This window comes from Anomaloglossus baeobatrachus, chromosome 7 (assembly GCF_048569485.1).
Source record: "Anomaloglossus baeobatrachus isolate aAnoBae1 chromosome 7, aAnoBae1.hap1, whole genome shotgun sequence".
Taxonomy (NCBI): domain Eukaryota; kingdom Metazoa; phylum Chordata; class Amphibia; order Anura; family Aromobatidae; genus Anomaloglossus; species Anomaloglossus baeobatrachus.
In genome coordinates this window covers 115335755-115358517 of record NC_134359.1, presented here as the reverse complement: position 1 = coordinate 115358517, position 22763 = coordinate 115335755, and the positions used below count along the sequence as shown (strand labels likewise).

The 22763-nt window shown below is 45.4% G+C and overlaps 1 protein-coding gene across 2 annotated transcripts in view; it reads right to left on the bottom strand.

Moving 5' to 3' along the window:
* The window catches only part of NME9 (NME/NM23 family member 9), a 109535-nt gene that overhangs the window by 5303 nt on the left and 81469 nt on the right, over window positions 1-22763 (bottom strand). For both annotated transcript variants that reach the window (XM_075317600.1, XM_075317601.1), the window contains exons 11-14: window positions 21522-21666; window positions 21315-21422; window positions 19707-19858; window positions 160-304 (exon numbers count right to left, since the gene is read on the bottom strand). In XM_075317600.1, coding sequence (XP_075173715.1) covers window positions 160-304; window positions 19707-19858; window positions 21315-21422; window positions 21522-21666 — 550 coding nt within the window. The remainder of the gene's footprint in view (window positions 1-159; window positions 305-19706; window positions 19859-21314; window positions 21423-21521; window positions 21667-22763) is intronic.

Genomic DNA, 22763 nt, shown 5'->3' with positions numbered 1-22763 from the left:
TGGCCCAGAAATGGCTTTTACAATAGAAGTCTACGGAACGTCAGAACAAGGCTCCATAGACTTACTCTGTAAGACACTTCTGGCTCACACATATAGTGTCTGAAGCTCCATCCATCACCTCGTAGATAATGGAGTTTACAATGCTCAGTATTTTCCCACCTGCACATATAGTTGGTAAGTTGATCAAAAAATGGCTTTCCTTTGTGTTCTTTGTAAAATTCTTCAGCCATATCTTTGTTTAACTGAGTCTCCTTTATTTGAGAGATAGTGAAGCCAGCAGCCTGAATCCTCTCCATGATTTCATCTGTAAAAAAATGAAAAATTGTCTTGAAAATGTGAAATACTAACAGGTCAGAGCCACAAAATCTGGTCCACCAAGGTCACATTTCTGGTTCTCCAGCACTACAGCAGCTCTGCTTCTGGCTTCAGTTTGACATGGGTGAATGCTTCTGTCACCACACGACCAGTGTTAGATACAAAGGGGTGTGGCTGACCACAGGACATTGGGGCATATTTGATAATGACTATATATGTGTATATTGTATAAATTCAATATTATACTCATATCCAAGCTCTTTCCACTGCCTACTGACTCTAACTCAAAAATATTTTCCGGATTCGTACAATTGTTCACCAAGAATCTGCAAAAACACTAGTGCATGCCCTCAGTATCTTCCACCTGGACTACTGTAACCTCCTGCTCTGTGGTCTCCCTTCTAACCTAAATTCTGCTGCCAGACTAATCCACCTGTCCCCCCGCTACTCCCCTGCCAATCCCTTCACTGGCTTCCCATTGACTCCCAAAGACTCCTTTTCAAAACACTAGCCATGACATACAAAGCCATCCACAACCTGTCTCCTCCCTATATCTGTGACCTAGTCTCCCAGTACCTACCTGCACGCAACCTCCGATCCTCACAAGAGCTCCTTCTCTACTCCTCTTATCTCATCTTTCCCCAATCGCATCCAAGATAATAATAATGATGTACTTTATATAGCTGAACAACCCATTTATTATACAGTCATGGCTGAAAGTGTTGGCACCCTTGAAATTGATTCAGAAAATAAAGTATTTCTTCCAGAAAATAATTGCAATTGCACACGTTTGCTATACACAGTTATTTCCTTTGTGTGTATTGGAACACCATAAAAAAACCTGAAAAAAAATATGCAAATTCGACATACAGTATATCACAAAAGTAAGTACACCCTCACATTTTTGTACATATTTTATTACGGTATATCCTTTGAAATGGGACAACGCTGAAGATATTACAGTTTGATACAATAACACATCCCGTATATGCACAATGCAAAAGTACACCCACAAAAAAATTAGTAATTTTTAATGAGGATGTTTAAATTAAAACTGAGAATAAATGGACAAGCACCAGAAAATATTGACCTACATATACAGTGCTGGCCAAAAGTATTGGCACCCCTGCAATTCTGTCAGAGAATACTCAGTTTCTTCCTGAAAATGATTGCAATCACAAATCTTTGGTATTATCTTCATTTAATTTGTCTTCAATGAAAAAAAAATGTCAAAAAGCCAAATTGGATATAATTCCACACCAAACATAAAAAAGGGGGTGGACAAAAGTATTGGCACTGTTTGAAAAATCATGTGATGCTTCTCTAATTTGTGTAATTAACAGCACCTGTAACTTACCTGTGGCACCTAACAGGTGTTGGCAATAATTAAATCACACTTGCAGTCAGTTGACATGGATTAAAGTTGACTCAACCTCTGTCCTGTGTCCTTGTGTGTACCACACTGAGCATGGAGAAAAGAAAGAAGACCAAAGAACTGTCTGAGGACTTGAGAATCCAAATTGTGAGGAAGCATGAGCAATCTCAAGGCTACAAGTCCATCTCCAAAGACCTGAAAGTTCCTGTGTCTACGATGCGCAGTGTCATCAAGAAGTATAAAAGCCCATGGCACTGTGGCTAACCTCCCTAGATGTGGAAGAAAAAGAAAAATTGACGAGAGATTTGAACGCAAGATTGTGCAGATGGTGGATAAAGAACCTCGACTAACATCCAAACAAGTTCACGCTGCCCTGCAGTCCGAGCGTACAACAGTGTCAACCCGTACTATCTGTCGCTGTCTGAATAAAAAGGGACTGTATGGTAGGATGCCCAGGAAGACCCTACTTCTTACCCCAAGACATAAAAGAGCCAGGCTCGAGTTTGCTAAAACTTACCTGAGAAAGCCTAAAACGTTTTGGAAGAATGTTCTCTGGTCAGATGAGACAAAAGTAGAGCTTTTTGGGAAAAGCGATCAACATAGAGTTTACAGGAAAAAAAAGAGGCATTCAAAGAAAAGAACATGGTCCCTACAGTCAAACATGGCGGAGGTACCCTGATGTTTTGGGGTTGCTTTGCTGCCTCTGGCACTGGACTGCTTGATCGTGTGCATGGCATTATGAAGTCTGAAGACTACCAACAAATTTTGCAGCATAATGTAGGGTCCAGTGTGAGAAAGCTGGGTCTCCCTCAGAGGTCATGGGTCTTCCAGCAGGACAATGACCCAAAACAAACTTCAAAAAGCACTAGAAAGTGGTTTGATAGAAAGCACTGGAGACTACTAAAGTGGCCAGCAATGAGTCCAGACCTGAATCCCATAGAACACCTGTGGAGAGATCTCAAAATGGCAGTTTGGAGAAGGCACCCTTCAAATCTCAGGGACCTGGAGCAGTTTGCCAAAGAAGAATGGTCTAAAATTCCAGCAGAGCATTGTAAGAAACTCATTGGTTACCGGAAGCGGTTGTTTGCAGTTATTTTGGCTAAAGGTTGTGCAAAGTATTAGGCTAAGGGTGCCAATACTTTTGTCTGGCCCATTTTTGGAGTTTTGTGTGAAATGATCAATGATTTCATTTTTGTTTCATTCTCTTTTGTGTTTTTTCATTGCAAGCAAAATAAATGAAGATAATAATACCAAAGAATTTGTGATTGCAATCATTTTCAAGAAGAAACTGAGTATTATCTGACAGAATTGCAGGGGTGCCAATACTTTTGGCCAGCACTGTAGAAGTGAGACCGTAATATGTCATTAAAAATATTATTTAAATAACTAAAATAAATAAAAATGTTGTTTAAATATTACACACAAACAACCACTAGGTGGCACCACATGACCATGATACACATGAAAGACTTGCACTATAAAATGAGTGGTAATAGCAAATGTACATGTATGTGTGGGGTTGTGGCACTGCTCTCCCTGATACAGGTAATGTTATTTAATTTATTGGCTGTTATTTCATGTGTTATTAATTATTAGATTGTATGTTTTCTTGTGCCACATCTACAATATTATTATTATTATTTATTTATACATGTTAGGCTAAGTTCACACTTCCGTTGTTTTGCATCAGTCACAATCTGTAGCCTTGAGGAATTACGGTATCCTGCAAAATATTTTGCAGGAATCCTGTTTTTCCCCATAGACTTCTATTAGTGACGGATTGCAACTGATGATGCTGCGTTGCATCCGCTGCGTCACGGTCAGTCGTTTTTTAACTGACCGCCGGGCGGGAGCAACGCAGCCTGTAACATTTTTTGAGCAGCGCGATCCGTAGGATTTCGCTGCGCATGCTCTCTCTGGCTCCCCGCCCCCGTAACCAGGATACACATCGAGTAACCAAGCAATGTGCTTTGGTTAGTTACCCGATATTTACAGTGGTTACGGGTGCAGGGAGCCCGCGCTAAGCTGGTATCCAAGATAAATATCAGGTAACCAAGCAAAAAGTGCTTTGCTTTTAGTTACCCGATATTTACCCTGATAGCCTAAGCTGCTGGGCTTAGGTTTTTGGCAGATAGATTTATTATCTGGGAAAATCCCCCTGTAGTGGGCTGTAAGGTTGTTGGCGGCTCCGAAGGTAATGTTGGTGGTCTAAAAAATGGGATGTGTATGGCCTACCCCCTCTACCACCCCGGTTATAGTTTTTATTTTTATTTTTACCTCTCTTAGGTCTAGTATCGTTATCTGACACCTCAGTGTCAGTTGATGAAGGTTCAGTCTCTGGTGGTGGTATATGGACCTTATTTGCAGGAAAGAGGTACGCCTTATGATCTTTAAATTCCTGAAGGTCCCTAACGAAATAACGATGCTTTCTCTCCTTGAGGTGGTACTGAAACCTTTCAACTGAATTTTGAAGGGTAGATTCCCGTGATTTAAAGTCCGCCTCTGATGAGAATTTTTTTGTTATCTCTATTTGATCAGTCAATTTTTTTGACAGAACTGCTAGCTTAGTTTTTTCTTCCTCCAAAAGGAGGTGCATTAGTCTTAAAGAGCTAGCAGTAATTTCCTTTTCCCACCTATCAGATAATCCTTGTTCTCTATATCTCGTCCCAGGGGTAAGAGTGATACGAAGGTGTCTGGGTACAATAGCTGCCTTAATATAATTTTCCAAGCTTTGGACCTCCCACCATGAACTTATATGATCTTTATAAATTTTGGTCAGTTCTTTGAATACTGTGCTATAGGCTGGAGTACAGCTTGGTTGAACAAATTCTCGTTCTGAAAAAACGTCTCTTGCTTCAGACGTCCAGTTGTTTATGTCAAGTCCTGTTGACAGGAAACCCGCCATACCAAAATATAATGTACTTTGTGAAAATTATTACCAAGGAATAGAACAGTGTACAGCAAATGGCAATAAGGTTAAAATATAACTTTTAATTAAGTCTTATTAAAAACGACTCATGGTCTAATATTCACCCGTGCATGGTCGGAGACTCACCAAAAATATCAATTCTTTAATCTGTATCCATTGATTTTGGATCAGTTATTTTTGGGACGGGTTATTCCGTCTTTTTAATTTCACCTAAACCAAATAGAGAAAATAGCTATACCCCAAAAGAAATACTCCCTTCTCTTTATTACACATTCAAACCTTCTTATAAAGAATATGTTAAAGAAGGGCCATCAGGTATATACCTAAGCTAAAAAGTTATGGTTATGAATTTTTATACTGGGAAAACCACACTATATTACAACACCATCGTTAAGGATATATAATCCACATATAATCCTCCCCTCAAAGGGTAGAAGCTTGACCGCTGACTATATGGGAGCATTTGTGCTTTTATGTATATAGGTGCCCCTTGTTTTGCTTGTGAAACAGAGGATTGTGGGCGTGGCCTGAACGGAGGTCACATGACCGCGATTTCCCCTAGTACTATTGGTCCACATACTTCTAACTAAGAACTGGACTTGGGGGCGTGGTAACAATGACCATGTGACCGCGTCATTGTGATCAGAACCCAGCATGCATTTGAGCAGGAACTGACCTGAGCATGTGATCGGGACTTATGACGCGGTGGTCACATGGCAGGTAAGAATGACGTGGTGCTTGACTCGGCGGTCATGTGACTGACGTCACATGGCGCGCGATTTTGAAAATGAGGCTATATAGGGCCAGAGATGAAAAGACCGGCGTTTCCGGCATTTTATGTGGACTCCATAAGAGGTGTGGTCCCCGGACCCGGTGTGTTATGAAGCTCACACCTAGGGCAATATAGGTCCTATGCTACTCTAAATAAGGTAACATCTGCTTATGATTTGGGGATATATATAGCAATGATTTTACTCTATTTGAGCACTACTTAGACTGGGTATTAGCTCATTTTGTCTTTTCTATACCACAGCCTCCATTTAATATTTCCCCTGATGAATCGATAAGAGGAAACGCGTTGGGAAAAAGGAGGGCATTGAGCTTATTCTAATGATTACCTTTGGGCTGAATTTACATTGAGCATCATGTCCCATTAAGGTAATATCTTTTTAATTTTCTCTGCCAGAGAGGATGGGTGAATTGTCATACCCCATTTCTGCCAGAGGCAAAACAGCAATTTGAGGTAACAAGCAGATATTGTGTTTCATTACACTACCCTTGGATAAAAATACTTGATAATAAGATACCATAGGATAGGTAATTGATATCTGATCTATCTTTCTCCAGTGGAGGTTTTTTCAATATCTCCTGGGATTGAATACCCAATTGTCTGTGTTCGTCTAAAATTTGTGTGATACCATGCACGGGTGAATATTAGACCATGAGTCGTTTTTAATAAGACTTAATTAAAAGTTATATTTTAACCTTATTGCCATTTGCTGTACACTGTTCTATTCCTTGGTAATAATTTTCACAAAGGTTAAAGAACGCAGGAAAATAATGCACCAACAAGTGAACTACGGCTTCTTTTATCTGCACCCAAAACTGCAAGGCAAAAAGAAGCAACATGCGCACAGTGTCGCGGGCAGAGGAGGGGACGCTGCGCTCTCCCACTGCTCGGGTCCGGCCGCTGCTACTGCGGCTGCTGCTGCTCGGTGGTGGCTCGAGCGGTGGGCCGGATCCCGGGGACTCGAGCGGCGCTCCTCGCCCGTGAGTGAAAAGGGTGGGGATTGATTGTGGGGATTTGTTATTGTCCGTGACGCCACCCACGGTTGTGGTGAGGTTGGTGACACCACCGCTGCTCTGGACGGGGATCCCGGGAGCGATGACAGGGAGCAGCCTGGATGTTAGTTCTCCCCTCCGTGGGTAGGGGGTTGGTTGTCCCGGGGCCCGGTGATGGGGTAGGGATGGATGGCAGGCGGGTTACGGGGCCTGGCGAGGTGCAGGGTCGCGGGGGCAGCGCTGTGCCGCACGGCACGGTGGTACTCACTCAGCCAATGATGTACACAGAGTCTCCGGTAAAGCAAACGGCTGGATGGACGGGTCCCACAGACGACTGCGGTGTTTCTCCTCCCGGCAGGTTGATGGTGACTGCCTTTCCCTGCACCTGTGTAGTGTAAATGGTTCCAATGGGTTCCCACCGGTAACCCGCTCCCCAGCTTGGATGGGTGCTGAAGGAGCCCCTTTTTGCCCGCAGGCTCTGGCCCTGGGAACGTTAGCCTTGGCGGTGACTGTGTTTCCCTCTTTCGGTTGGACTGTTGCCTTCTGTCGGGACTTGGCTGCTGGGAAACCCCGGAGGTTCCCTTCGCTAACGGATTTGACAAATTCACGGCGACTCCTAGCCTTGTCGGGGTCCGTAAGCCCCTGCCGGATGGTGCTGGCTTCTCTTTGCGTACCGGTCCGGTACCGCCGGGCCACCGCCCGTCCACGGTCCTTACGGTTAGCTCCAATAGGCCACTCCTGCAGACGGTCACCACCGTCTGCCAACTTTGCTGATCCGTCCGGGTCACACACCCGGACCAACTTCAGGCTGCTTAACTGCCACTTCACTCCTTCCACTTCAAACTCCACAACTAAACTGACTGCTTTTCCCGCCTCCAGGACTGTGAACTCCTCGGTGGGCGGTGCCAACCGCCTGGCCCACCTCCTGGTGTGGACATCAGCCCCTGGAGGAAGGCAACAAGGGTTTTTGTCTGACTTTGGTGTGACTGACCGGGAGTGTGGGGTGTGTTGGTGTTGTTCTGTGACGACCTGGCTTGTCCAGGGCGCCACACACAGCACTTCAGAATTGTCACTGATTTTGCTTGGATAAGGATAGACATGCAGATTTGGGCAACAAACTGCACTAAAAACTTCATTAGCAACGCAGCGTGTGCACAGGGCCTTACAGTGTAAATTTGGTGTGTCTTCTAAATAAGACAGTTCCATTAATGTCTAAACCGCTGGCAACAAAAGTTAGTGTACCCCTAAGTGAAAATGGGAAAATTGTGCCCAAAGTGTCAATATTTTGAGTGTTCACCACTATTTTTAAGCGCTGCCTTAGCTCTCTTGGGCATGGAGTTCACTAGAGCTTCACAGGAACCACTGGATCCTCTTCCATCCTCCATGAGGATATCATGGAGCTGGTGGTTGTTAGAGGCCTTGCGCTCCTTCACCTTCCGTTTGAGGATTCCCCACAGATGCTCAATAGGGTTTAGATCTAGAGACATGCTTGGCTAGACCAGTACCTTTACCCTCAGTTACATCTTTAGTCCTTGTGCATCAACTTTAGAAAAGCAACAGCTATGCAGACCATTTTCATGTAGTGTGTGGCATATTGTCTGAGCACTGATAGACGGACTACCCCTCTCCTTTAGTCTCTGCAGAAATGCTGGCAGCACTCATACGTCTATTGTGAAAAGATAATCTCAGGATATGACACTGAGCACGTGCACTCAACTTCTTTGGTCGACCATGGTGAGGCCTGTTCTGTATGGAACCTGTCTTGGTAAACCTCTGTATGGTCTTGGCCGTCATGCTGCAGCTTAGTTTCAGGGTATAGGCAATCTTCTTATAACCTAGGCCATCTTTATGTAGCGTAACAATTCTTTTTTAAGATCCTCAGAGAATCATTTGTCATGAGGTGCCATGTTGATTTCCAGTGACAAGTATAAGAGTGTGTAAGCGATAACACAAAATGTAATACATCTGCTTCCCCGTTCACACCTAGACGAATTTTCAAGGAAAAACAAGGGTCACCGCCGCACTTATCACCAAGGCAGGCCGGAATTATTAATCCAAGTCTTTCATTGCAGGCACATATACAGGTTAACGCGTTTCAGGGGTCTTCTTTAGGACAGTATAGTAATGACAAGGATAGTATACAGGAAAGCGGTGTAAGCAGGTATATATACTCCTGGATGTACATGTCATCGGACCTCCCTCCAGTTCAAAAAAACTGGCAGGATCCTTATCAGTACATAGAACGGGAGATAACAGACATTGCAATTTTCTTCATTTTCTTTAAAACATTCATATATTTATTTCCCAGTGTTTATATTTAAATTTCAAGCAAAAAGCTCAAAAAATAAGTCAGAATTGGAAGAAATTAGGTAGTGAAAAATAAATGAATGAAAAAAATGTGTGTATAGATGGACTAGAACGCTAATAGGACGGTTGACAGACAGAAGTCATTAACCAATGTGTCTATTTTATTTTCTCAGATATGGGAAAAGAGAGAAGAAAAGAAAAAGAAGGATTTTTTGTGATATTTTACGATGTATTGAAATGTTTTATATATATAAATATATATATATATATATATATATATATATATATATATATATATACATACATACAGTACAGACCAAATGTTTGGACACACCTTTTCATTTAAAGAGTTTTCTTTATTTTCATGACTCTGAAAATTGTAGATTCACATTGAAGACATCAAAACTATGAATGAAAACATGTGGAATGAAATACTTAACAAAGTGTGAAACAACTGAAAGAAGGGAATTTTGTTTACTTACCGTAAATTCCTTTTCTTCTAGCTCCAATTGGGAGACCCAGACAATTGGGTGTATAGCTATTGCCTCTGGAGGCCACACAAAGTATTACACTTAAAAGTGTAAGGCCCCTCCCCTTCTGGCTATACACCCCCAGTGGGATCACTGGCTCACCAGTTTTAGTGCCAAAGCAAGAAGGAGGAAAGCCAATAACTGATTTAAAGACCAATTCAATCCGAGGAAACATCGGAGAACTGAACCATACCACATGAACAACATGTGTACCCGAAAAAACAGAAAAACCCCGAGAAAACAGGGCGGGTGCTGGGTCTCCCAATTGGAGCTAGAAGAAAAGGAATTTACGGTAAGTAAACAAAATTCCCTTCTTCTTTGTCGCTCCATTGGGAGACCCAGACAATTGGGATGTCCAAAAGCAATCCCTGGGTGGGTAAAAGAATACCTCATGATAGGGCCGTCAAACGGCCCTCTCCTACAGGTGGCCAACCGCCGCCTGAATGACTTATCTACCTAGGCTGGCGTCTGCCGAAGCGTAGGTATGCATCTGATAATGCTTGGTAAAAGTAAGTAGACTCGACCAGGTGGGTGCCTGACACACCTGCTGAGCCGTAGCCTGGTGCCGTAATGCCCAGGATGCACCCACGGCTCTGGTAGAATGGGCCTTCGGCCTTGAGAGAACCAGAAGCCCAGTAGAACTGTAGGTTTCAAGAATTGGTGCCTCGAGCCCCCGAGCAAGGGTGGATCTGGAAGCTTGCGACTGTTTACGCCGACCAGCGACAAGGACAAAGAGTGCATCCGGGTGGCGCAGGAGCGCCATGCGGGAAGTAGAACCTGAGTGCTCTCACCAGAACCAACAGATGCAAATCTTTCTGAAATTGATGGACTGGACGAGGACACAAAGAAGGTGAGGTGATATCCTGATTGATATGAAAATGGGATACCACCTTAGGGAGAAATTCCGGAACCGGACGCAGAACTACCCTGTCCTGGTGAAGGACCAGGAAGGGAGTTTGTATGAGAGCGTTGCTAGCTCGGAAACTCTCCTAAGAGACGAGACCGTTACTAGAAGGCCACTTCCCGTGAAAAACGGGAAGGGAGACATCCTTCAAAGGCTCGAAAGGCGGCATCTGGAGAGCAATTAGAACCTTGTTCAGATCTCAGGGCTCTAACGGCCGCTTGTACGGAGTGCTGAGAAGACAAACTCCCCGTAGGAACGTGCGTACCTGAGGAAGTCGTCGTTTCTGAAAAAATACAGATAGCGCTGAGACTTGTCCCTAAAGGGAACTGAGCGACAACCCATTTTCCTACCTAGATTGCAGGAAGGAAGGAAACATAGACGATGCAACCGGCCAGGGAGAAACACCCTGCGCCGAGCACCGAGATAAGAACATCTTCCACGTCCTGTGGTCAATCTTGGCGGACGTTGGTATGCTAGCCTGTCTCATGGTGGCAACCACGTCCTGAGGTAATCCTGAGGACACTAGGTTCCAGGACTCAATGCCACACCATCCGGTTGAGGGCCGTAGAATCCAAATGGAAGAATGGCCCTTGAGACAGCCAGTCTGATTGGTCTGGTAGTGCCCTCGGTTAGCCTACCGTGAGGCACCACAAAACCGAGTACCACACATCCTCGGCCAATTTGTAGCGACGAGGATGGTGCGGCCGCAGTCGGTCTTGATCTAGCGCAGTACTCTGGGCAACAATGCCAGAGGTGGCACCTAAGGTAGCTGGAACTGCGACCAATGCTGAACTAAGGCGTTTGCCGCCAGAGCTCGATGATTGTGAAACCGTGCCATGAAGCTGGCACATTGTTGTTGTGCCGTGACGCCATTAGATCGACGTCCGGCCTCTGTCAGCGGCGCCAGATCTCCTGAAACCCGTCCGGGTGAGGAGACCATACTCTTTCGGCCACACCTCAGCGACTTAGGAAGTCAGCTTCCTAGTTTCCACACTTGGGATGAATTGTGGATATGGTGGATGCCGTGTCTTCCACCCACATCAGAACCTGCCGGACTTCCTGGAAGGCTTGCCGGTTGCGCGTTCTTCCTTGGTGGTTGATGTATGCCACCGCTGTGGAGCTGTCCGACTGAAGTCGGATATGCTTGCTTTTCAGCCGCTGTTGGAAGGATTGTAGGGCAAGATACACTGCTCTGTGTTCAAGAACATTGATCTGAAGAGTGGACTCTTGCTGAGTCCACGTACCCTGAGCGCTGTAGTGGAGAAAAACTGCTCCCCACCCTGATAGACTCGCGTCTGTCGTAACTATCGCCCAGACGGGGATAGGAAGGACCTTCTTTTTGACCAAGAGGTGAGAAGAAGCCACCACCGTAGAGATTCCTTGGCCGCCTGAGAAGAACGACGACTCTGTTGAGGGACGTCGACTCCTCGTCCCATTGGCGGAGAATGTCCCATTGTAGTGGACGCAGTAAAACTGCGCGAAAGGAACTGCCTCCATTGCTACCATCTTACGTAGGAAGTGCATGAGGCGTGTCAATGTGTGCGACTGGTTCTTAAAGAAGAGCTTGCAGCCCGTAGTGAATGCTGTTTGTCTAGCGGCAGCTTCACTATCGCTGAGAGAGTAAGAAACTCTATGCCTAGATATGTTATCGATAGGGTCGGGGTCGGATCTGACTTTAAAAAGTTGATGATCCACCCAAAACTCTAGAGAGTCTCCAGCGCAACGTTCGGGCAGTGTTGGCATGTTTCCTAAGAGAGTGCCTTGACAAGTAGATCGTCTAAATACGGGACCACAGAGTGACCCTGAGAGTGCAGGACTGTGACTACTGCTGCCCTGACCTTGGCGAAGACCAGTTGGACTGTCGCTAGCCGGAAGGTAGAGCTACGAACAGAGGGTGTTCGTCTCCTATAACGAAGCGTAGAAACGCTAGTGCTCTGGATCAATCGGCACGTGTGGATAAGCATCCTTGATGCCTAATGATGCTAGGAAATATCCTTGGGACCTTGAGGCGATGACATGGCGGAGGGATTCCATCCGGAACCGCCTGGTGTCCACGAGCTTGCTGAGCATTTTTAGATCCAGAACGGGACGGAACGGCCCGTTGTTATAGGTACCGCAAAGAATTTGGGGTAAAAACCGTGACCTTGTTCCTGAAGAGGAACGGGGGTCATCACTCTTTCTGCCTATAGAGTGCACCCTGTTTGCAGAAGAGCAGCGGCCCGGCCGGGAGGTGGAGAAATTCTGAAGAATCGAGTTGGAGGACGAGAAGTGAGCTCTATCCTGTACCCGTGAGACAGAATGTCTCACACTCAATGGTCATTGACCTATGGCAGCTAAATATCGCCAAGGCGGGAGAGCCTGCTACGGACCGAGGCCGCAAGTCATGAGGAAGCCGCCTTGGAAGCGGGTTTTCCGACTGTCGCTTTTTTGGGCGAGACTGAGCCCGCTAAGAATCTTAGCTCCTCTGATCCTTTTGAGTCCACCTTGGACGAGGAAAAATGGGACCTGCCCGAGCCTCGAAAAGGCCGAAAACCCCGACTGCCTCTTGCTCTGTTGGGGTTTGTTGTGTCCGGGCTGAGGAAAGGATGAATCCTTACCCCTGGACTGTTTGATGGTTACATCCAACGCTCACCAAACAGTCGGTCAGCAGAAAAAGGCAACTGGTTAGGCAACCTTTTTTGGAAGCAGAATCTGCCTTCCATTCACTTAACGAGCAGACCAGGCTCTGCTTAAAAACACGGAGTAGCGGAGGCTACCGCCGCACGGTTCGCAGAGTCCAGGACAACCTGAATCGCGTAAGAAACAAATGCAGACATTTGAGAGGTTAAGGATGCCACCTGCGGCACAGATGTACGTGTAACCGTGTCAATCTGTGTAAGACAAGCTGAAATAGCTTGGAGTGCCCCAAGGGAGAGAATGCCGGAGCAACGGTGCGCCGACAGCCTCATAGATGGCTTTCGACCAGAGATCCATCTGTCTGTCAGTGGCATCTTTGAGTTTGCAGTTCCATCTCCCACTGCAACTATGGATCTAGCTACAAGCCTGGAGATTGGAGGATGCCGCTCGGGACATTGGGTCCAGTCCTTGACCAAGTCAGGGGACGGGGATAACGTGTATCCTAAGCCGTTTGGAGAAGCGCATATCTGGATAAGCGTGGTGTTCCTGGACTGCCTCTCTGAAGGCAGAGTGGTCCAGAAAAATACGTGAAGCTGACTCCTCCACTGGAGGAGTTGTGAGAAATAACCCACATTCTATAGATGGACGCTATAAGATTATTTACTATGGCGTCACAATCAGGTGTATCCAGATTGAGAGCGGTCTCAGGATCAGAATCCTGAGCCGCTACTTCCGCCTCATTACACAGCGAGTCCTTCTGTTAGGACCCTGATGAAACCGAGGCCGCTCATAGCGAGCCCACTTAGGCTGTCTGGGACTGACGTCCGTGCAGAGCCGTGACTCTGGGATGCGTGTGACATTCCCGGAGCTGTTAGTTATTCACACTGAGGGGGGCCATGGATCAATGATTCAACAGTGCCCATATTGTGAGAGACATGTCCGGACTGCTAGGCTTCTAGTATCATAGCCATAGTCTCAGAAAAACTGTCAGTAAATACTGCAGACACCGTCCTCATCCCCTGGCCATTAGTGCATACAATGGGAGTCTATGTACCTGCCGGCCGTATAGCCGTACATGCTGTACCAGCTGTATAGAAAAACATGTGGTTCTGCACCTTTGTTTTACACAGAGAATATGCTGATAACTCCTCCGCATAATCCAGGAGGGTATATACAACGTGCGACCAAACAGTGCAATGTATATAGTACAAGCATATCTATAAGTGCACTTCTGCACTAGTGGGGTTAGCACCACAGGTGCTGCTTAACGCCTGTTACAGCGATTGTGTGACTATCAGAATGCCAGGGTCTTCCACACTTGTCTCTGTATCGTACAGAAACTGACACTAATGGCTGCCGGTGTCCTTGTAGAGAAGGAAGCCGTGGGCGTGCCTGAGAAAGTGCGGGAATTGCACACAGTGAGAGGGGTGGAGTATGCAAAACATACTCCAGCTCTCAGCTCTGCTCTTGCAGCGTCACGCCCCTACCCTGACTGTCAGGGCTGTGGGCGGTAACGAAGGGAGACTAGGCCCAGAAGCCGGGGACTCGAGTTAACAGCGCGGCCGCCGTAAAAGCGCGGGCCGCGCTGAAGTCCCCGGCGCACCACAAGTGCCAGCCGCGCCGCAGTCCCAGCGGCCGGCGCGACCGCCCTAGAAGTGGCCAGCGTCCCGCCCCTCTCCTGACTGGCAGGTCTGGGGGCGGGAACGAACTAAAGCAGGCCGCAAAAGCCGGGGACTCGAGTTATCAGCGCGGCCGCCGTAAAAGCGCGGGCCGCGCTGAAGTCCCCGGCGCACTACAAGTGCCAGCCGCGCCGCTGTTCCAGCGGCCGGCGCGCCCGAGTCCTAGACGTGGGCAGCGTCCCGCCCCTCTCCTGACTGGCAGGTCTGGGGGCGGGAACGAACGGAAGCAGGCCGCAAAAGCCGGGGACTGTAGTTATCAGCGCGGCCGCCGTAAAAGCGCAGGCCGCGCTGAAGTCCCCGGCGCACTACAAGTGCCAGCCGTGCCGCAGTCCCAGCGGCCGGCGCGGCCGAGTCCCATAAGTGTGCCTGCTTCAGCTAAGCTGAATGAGGCTATGGCACAGGCGCCGCAGCGCTGATGTCCCCCGGCGCACTACAACACCCAGCATGCTGCGGTGTGAGCGCCAAATGCACGGGGACACAGAGTACCTTGAGGAAGCAGGGCCATGTCCCTGATGTACTCCGCTCCATCCAGCATCTTCTCCAGGGGCTGTAGATGGAGCACGGTCTCAGTGCCTGGAGACCGGTAAATCCCACTTCACCCAGAGCCCTGTAAAAAGGGATGGGGAAGGAATCAGCATGTGGGCTCCTGCCGCCGTACCCGCAATGGGTACCTCAACCTTACAAACACCTCCGACATACAGTGGGGTGAGAAGGGAGCATGCTGGGGACACTATATGTGTCCTCTTTTCTTCCATCCGACATAGTCAGCAGCTGCTGCTGACTAAAAAGTGGAGCTATGCGTGGATGTGTTGCCTCCTTCGCACAAAGCACAAAACTGGTGAGCCAGTGATCCCACTGGGGGTGTATAGCCAGAAGGGGAGGGGCCTTACACTTTTAAGTGTAATACTTTGTGTGGCCTCCAGAGGCAATAGCTATACACCCAATTGTCTGGGTCTCCCAATGGAGCGACAAAGAAATATGTGTTATATTCTAGGTTCTTCAAAGTAGCCACCTTTTGCTTTGATTACTGCTTTGCACACTCTTGTCATTCTCTTCTCTTGATGAGCTTCAAGAGGTAGTCACCGGAAATGGTCTTCCAACAGTCTTGAAGGAGTTCCTAGAGATGCTTAGCACTTGTTGGCCCTTTTGCCTTCACTCTGCGGTCCAGCTCACCCCAAACCATCTCGATTGAGCTCAGGTCTGGTGACTGTGGAGGCCAGGTCATCTGGCGTAGCACCCCATCACTCTCCTTCTTAGTCAAATAGCCCTTACACAGCCTGGAGGTGTTTGGGGTCATTGTCCTGTTGAAAAATAAATGATGGTCGAACTAAACGCAAACCGAATGGAATAGCATGCCGCTGCAAGATGCTGTGGTAGCCATGCTGGTTCAGTATGCCTTCAATTTTGAGTAAATCCCCAACAGTGTCACCAGCAAAGCACCCCCACATCATCACACCTCCTCCTCCATGCTTCACGGTGGGAACCAGGCATGTAGAGTCCATCCGTTCACCTTTTCTACAAAGACACGGTGGTTGGATCCAAAGATCTCAAATTTGGACTCATCAGACCAAAGCACAGATTTCCACTGGTCTAATGTCCATTCCTTGTGTTCTTTAGCCCAAACAAGTCTCTTCTGCTTGTTGCCTGTTTTTAGCAGTGGTTTCCTAGCAGCTATTTTACCAGGAAGGCCTGCTGCATAAGGTCTCCTCTTAACAGTTGTTCTAGAGAAGAGAAGGTGTGTCCAAACTTTTGGTATGTACTGTATATATATATATATATATATATATATATATATATATATATATATATATATATATAATGGTGAAAAATATTGATGATGAAAAATAATCAAAAAGGGCTAAATAAAAATTTAACATTGTATATTGATATTTAAAAATAAATAAATAAAGATCTGTAATGTTAAAAAAATATATATGATATAAATTATGATTCATGTGAGGAAAAACCTCAAAATAGTGACAAATTGAGGTAAAAAAGAAAAAAAAAGGATATTCAAGATTCTGAGTTGTAAACCTGTGACATAAATAAATTGTTCAGTGCTAAAAAACTATTTGTTTAATTTAGCATGAAAGGAAGAGGTTAATAGGAATGAAAGTATGATTGGAAATTGTATAGAGTGATTCATTCACATTATTATAATAAATAAATATAGATAATTTAGAATAAATAAATTTAGAATAAGTAACTGCAATCAATAACTCCTTATAACCATCAATAAGCTTCTTACACCTCTCAACTGGAATTTTGGAATCTTCTTTTGCTCCAGGTCTCTCATATTTGAAGGCGCCTTCTTCCAAAGCAATTATAAAGGGAACCAATCACCAGGATCTTTGTATATAAGCTAAAGCCAGTGCTATACTGGCACTATCAGGCTGATTCTCTACATACTTGTAGAGGTCAGGGGTCAGCTTGGATGTTTAGGTTTTGAAATCCAAGAAAGTAAAGTTTATGAAATTAGCTGCTTGTTGAGTGACAGCAGCTGAGGAGCAGATAATATCTGGGGGGTATTCATAGTTATACCCTCCCCCTGTTAGAATCACCATAAGTATTATACGATCAACCTAGCAGGATCTGTGGCTGAGCCACAATCTGGTCGGATTCTGTTCCACTATGATGGTTCTTTTATCCTTGCTTCTTCTTTGGTTTGTGGTTTTTCAGGTGTTCTCACTTTTCTTTTTTGTCTCTGTCCTATCACATCCCAGGTGGGGCTATTTATACTCACCTGTCACCAGCCTTCTCTGCTGGCTATATTCCTAGATAGATGGTTGTGTGGAGTTCCAGCTCTTCAGTTAAGGATATTCTTACTGAATTCTCTTTATTGCTTTTCCTATGGTTTTTTTGTGGGTTTCCCTTCTGAGAATTCTTTCCATTCTGTTACGTTTTGGATTTGGTGGGTTTCCACTTATGACATAGTCTTTTGGGTTTCCTCCATCTTCCCTGTATGACTGTGTGAACCTCTTCTCAGCCCTGTGCCTCACACTCGGCTTGTGTGCACTTCCGTAATGTTTATTGTTGTTTTTGTGTTACACTTGGTTTATAGCTTAGGGTGCAGTTAAGGGCACTCAGGATCAACCAACGAGGAGGGGCGCAATTGTGAAATTTTAGGGTACAAGCTTTTGTCGTCAGGCAGGGTCAAATCAGTTAGACTTACAGTTTTTCAAAGTGTGAATATGGTTCTATGGATTGCAGGGTTCACATCCTCCTGCTTTCTCCATCCCTGGGTGAGTGGTAGGGCTCAGTTATTATATAACCCTTTAGGGCTTGTGCACACTGAGAATTAGCATAATTTTTCTTTAGTGGGTTTCTTCATCTATTACAGCACCAGCAAAATTATCTGAAATCTCATACACATGCTGCTTTTTTTCTTGTGTATTTTAAGCAACAACAAGCATTTCAATTCTTTCAGTGTTTTTGTAACATATTTCCAGCTATGCAAATGAACGCATACAAACGCAAGTAAAAACTCATCAAAAGCTGTATGCATGCTGAAGAACAAAAAATGTGTAAGGCCCCCTTCACACGTCAGTGATTCTGGTACGTATGTGCTTTTTTTATACGTACCAGAATCACTGACATACGCAGACACAAGAATATACATGAAAGCAGGAACAGCTGACCCGGAAGTAGCTGCTGACAGTGGTGGGCGGACGCTGCAGAGCCGAGGAGTTCAGCACCCTGGACAGCAGGAGCGAAGGCAGGTGAGTAACGTCCATTTGCAATCACGGATTGCACATGGACAACCCACATGTGCCGTGAATCTCGGAACACGGAGGGACATGTGCATGTTTTACATGTCAGTGAAGAATGTCAGTGTTTTACCCGAATTGTCTCTCCAGTAAAGGAGACAAACTCTAGCACAGCGCCACCTATTGGAAGTAGCGATCCTAAAAGTCACAAGTGGATTTTCAACAATCCTTTGCAATATGACTCAGGATATATAAGCCAGATCAGAATCCCAACTTGCAGACACGGTGTTTCGGGGTGCTTGCCCCTCGTCAGTGCAAAGTATGGGGGTGTCTGATCTGGCTCATGAGAAAGCTATGTGGGGACCACGGGGGAACACTATTCTCCTTAAGGAGACTTTGCAAGCCAGTCTGGCTGCCAGGTAAGGGGACTTATAGCTGCAATGCCCCTCTGGGAAATATTCAAATTGTCTCTCCAGTAAAGGAGACAAACTCTAGCACAGCGCCACCTAGTGTTTTACCCGGACATGTGAAGGGGGCCTAAATGTGTGTAGGGACACTCAGGCTTTTCATAACACCTGCGCCTTTTTATCTGATGCTGAATGAGTGTGGAGGAAATTTACCCTCTCAAGCCTTTTAGATGGTGGAAGAGTTTTTATAATTGAGATATTGAGATTTTAAGTGAAATCCCCTCATGTTTTCCACTTTACGGATATGTCTAGATATTTATCCTTTATAGGCATAGTGCTAAATAGTCTTTTCTATACCAGTCACAAATAGCAGGTAGTGTGAGCAACAGAATACAATATGCTGGCACCTGATTTATTCTTCCAAATACTTTACAAAAAGACCAGGGGGCATTCACTATGTGTGGAGGAAAGTGAATCCAGCAGCTAAACAGGAAAGGGGTTTTAACAGTAAGAGCTTGTAATGGAAAACACTTTAACAGCATTTAACAAAGGGCTGGATGCTTTTTTCCCCACAACAAATGGCGTTGTGGGTTATCAATAATCCAGAGATAGAAAATGTACCACTGGTGGAGAAAGGTTGAACTTGATGGACCTGTGTTTTTTCAAACTATGTATTTATGTACATTTGTTATCATGTTGCCTAAAGAGGACATATATCTCAAAAGACTGGATATGAATAAATCTTACAACAAAATAATGGAGATGAAAATATGTAAGGCAGAATTCACATAATGTTTAGCTCTGCATTCAGTGCCTCCATTCTGGTTTATGTCCAAACTGGCGCAAAACGTGATTTGGGCAGATGCGCCAACAGAGTCACTGACTATAATGATGTAGGCAGAATCACAGTTCTCTTTAGTGCATCATTTTCGGCCATATATGCCTAGTTGAGGCGAGCACCATACCATGTTGCTGGGGTTCGGCTGTAAGCCTCGAAGGAGGTATTGAATGTAGGGCCAAACATTATGTGAACCCGGCCTAAGGTACAAATTGTGAAGCTTGGTAACTTACATTGGACTGGACAACTGCGGGCACAATTATCTGGGGATGGACGTTTCAAACATTAAAAACTGTAGTACAATTTCTGCTACTTACCTCTGTGTTCTTCTAGTGCATCTGGTTTAATAGCCGCTAAAGTTTGTTCTACAGGGAAAAAGAAGTGAATCTCATTTTCTGCCTCAGTTGGACTTGAACTTCCATGCAGTTGGTTGACTGAAGTCTCTTTGGGAGTAAACCGGGCCCGAAAGCTAAGAGAAGATACACACACAATGTGTATTAGGTCACTATCACAAACCAGAAGAGATATCTACAATTAAAAAATCTGCACCTCTGCTGTATTCTGTACCCAAATCTAGTTTGGGTTTTACAAATACAGATGTAAAACTCTGATTAGAAAAATAACTAAATCAGACAAAAGTCCTCTCATTCCTCTTTCTCCACTATTTTAGAGTAAATTGCTCTTTATTTTCTAATTTTTCTCATTTTCAGAGTGCTAGTCAGCTGCTTAGAAGAACCCATGGTTTCTGTGGTTTAACACAAGGTTAGAAGACGCTGGGTTTTATAACGCTTTGGAATTTACATCACCTGGCCTTTCCGAATGATGATAGTGAACAAGCCATAACCCTAAAACGGACTTTACACGCAACGACAAAGCTAACGAGATGTCGTTGGGGTCACGGAATTCGTGACGCACATCCGGCCTCGTTAGTGATGCCGTTGTGTGTGAAACGCAGGAACGACCGTTAACGATCAAAAATACTCACCATATCGATGATCGTTGACACGTTGTTCTAATCCCAATTATCATTGCTGTTGCAGGACGCAGGTTGTTCGTCGTTCCTGCGGCAGCACACATCGCTATGTACGACACCGCAGGAACATCACCGTACCTGCGGCCGCCCGCAATGAGGAAGGAAGGAGGTGGGCGGGATGTTCGGCCCACTCATCTCCGCCCCTCCGCTTCTATTGGGCGGCCACTTAGTGACGCTGCTGTGACACCGAACGAACCACCCCCTTAGAAAGGAGGCGGTTCGCCGGCCACAGTGACGTCGCTAGGCAGGTAAGTCCGTGTGATGGGTGTTAGTGATGTTGTGCGCCACGGGCAGCGATTTTCCCGTGACGCACAACCGACGGGGGCGGGTGCTTTCACCAGCGACATCACTAGCGATGTCGCTGTGTGTAAAGCCCGCTTAACAGACTACTTAAGGTCTGAAACCTTTGTCATAGCTATGCGAGCACACATATCTCCATTTTCTATTGTTTAAGTTTTAAAATGTAAAAGATGAAAATATTTTTTTTTGTGCCTAAAATACAAATGAAATGTGTCATCTTTAACTTCACACCTTAAAGAGATCATTCCATCTACAACTTGCTTAACGGTTCACAATAACAGTAATTCGGACAAGGGGTGTCCAAATTTTTACATGCCACTGTAAAAATCTGCTTACAGATTCTGTATAAGAGGGTAAAAAATGAAAGTTAATCTTTGATAAACGTATACTATGATATTATGGAACTGCATAAATGAAGGTTCCCTAACATTATTTATCCACTGATGTAATGCTATTAACATGTATAGTTCTGTGTAGCAATCATTTGTGTCAATAGTCTGAAAAGTTGTCAGCAGTTTCAAAGTATTGAAGTCAGACAGACAACTCTGATATGTTTCACAACAATAAATACTGAAGCAAATCTTTTACCAACCTATCTGGGGCTTCATTCATTGCTTCAGTAAGGTCAGCCGGGCCTAACATACTTCTCCAGTGTTTTATGGCATCATCCTTTACTAGTGCGAGAGCGAGGACAGGACCACTGACAGACAAAAAAGATAAAAGAGCAAAGTAAAAGAATGTAAGTATATCTAATATTATAAATGTATATATTTGGTATGAGGGTTACATAGTAATTCACCTCATCATTTGCTGCTGCAGGGCCAGAAAATACTCTTGGTCTACATGCTCCTTATAAAACTCGTGAACCTGTTGCTCGGTCAGCATTATCTCTTTCTGCATTGCGATGGAGAAGCCGGCATCTCGAATACTTTTCAGAACCTCATCTGAAATATAGTAAGGACAGGAAAGTTTTTCCTCTACCTAAAATGTAATTGTAAGTGCAATTTACAAAATGTTGGTATCACTTAGGCCCCTTTAACTTTGCGTTTCACTCTCCGTTCAGTGGTCACGTCCGAACTTCCAACAAAACAGGTTTTGGACAGATGCGCCGACAAGGCCATTGACTATAATGGTGCAGACGGAGTCACCGTGTACTCTGTTGTGCACTATTATCGGGTGTGTACACTTATAGGAGGCGGACACTCAAACGGAGTCTAATTCTACTATGTCTGCGCCTCCATTAGAGTTGAGTGCGGTTCGCGGTTCGAGGTTCTCCAGTTCTAGGCTCGAGTGATTTTGGGGCGTGTTCTAGATCGAACTAGAACTCGAGCTTTATGCAAAAGCTCGATAGTTCTAGAAACGTTCGATAATGGTTCTAGCAGCAAAAAAACAGCTAATTCCTAGCTGGCTTTCCGCTGTAATAGTGTAAGTCACTCTGTGACTCACACTATTATGACATTTCAGTGTATAGTGTGCGGGAACAGCGCCTTCAGATCACTGCTGTTTGTATAATGGCCATTTTTTTTTTTTTCCTTGTCTTCCTTCCCTAAGCGCACGCGTGTAGTGGGGAGGGCCATTATGGCAGCCAATCCCAGACACACACACAGCTAAGTGGACTTTTAGCCAGAGAAGCAACGGCATGTGTGATAGGATGTCCATGTCACATGTCCCTGCATTATAAAAACGAGTATCTGCCCGTCCGGACGCCATTATCTCTTCTGCGTCCTTGGTGTCAGACATCACTGGCGCAGCTCCGTCCTTTGTCCTATCGCCGATACTGCTGTATACGCTCCATACACAGCGCTAGACAGCTTAGGGAGAGCACTTTCTATCAGTCCTTTTAAGGGCTCGTACCGGCAGGGTCAGAGCCATAGGTGACAGGTCCTGAAAACAGAGACAGCGTCTGTGTAGCTAAGGTCAGGGATTTCCTCGCTGCATTTCCCCATTAGGAGGGATAGAAAGGCAGGCTTCTTTCCTCTACCCAGAGCCCCACAATCCTGGCACTGTACCCTCCTGTCCTCTGCACACTCCAACTCATTAT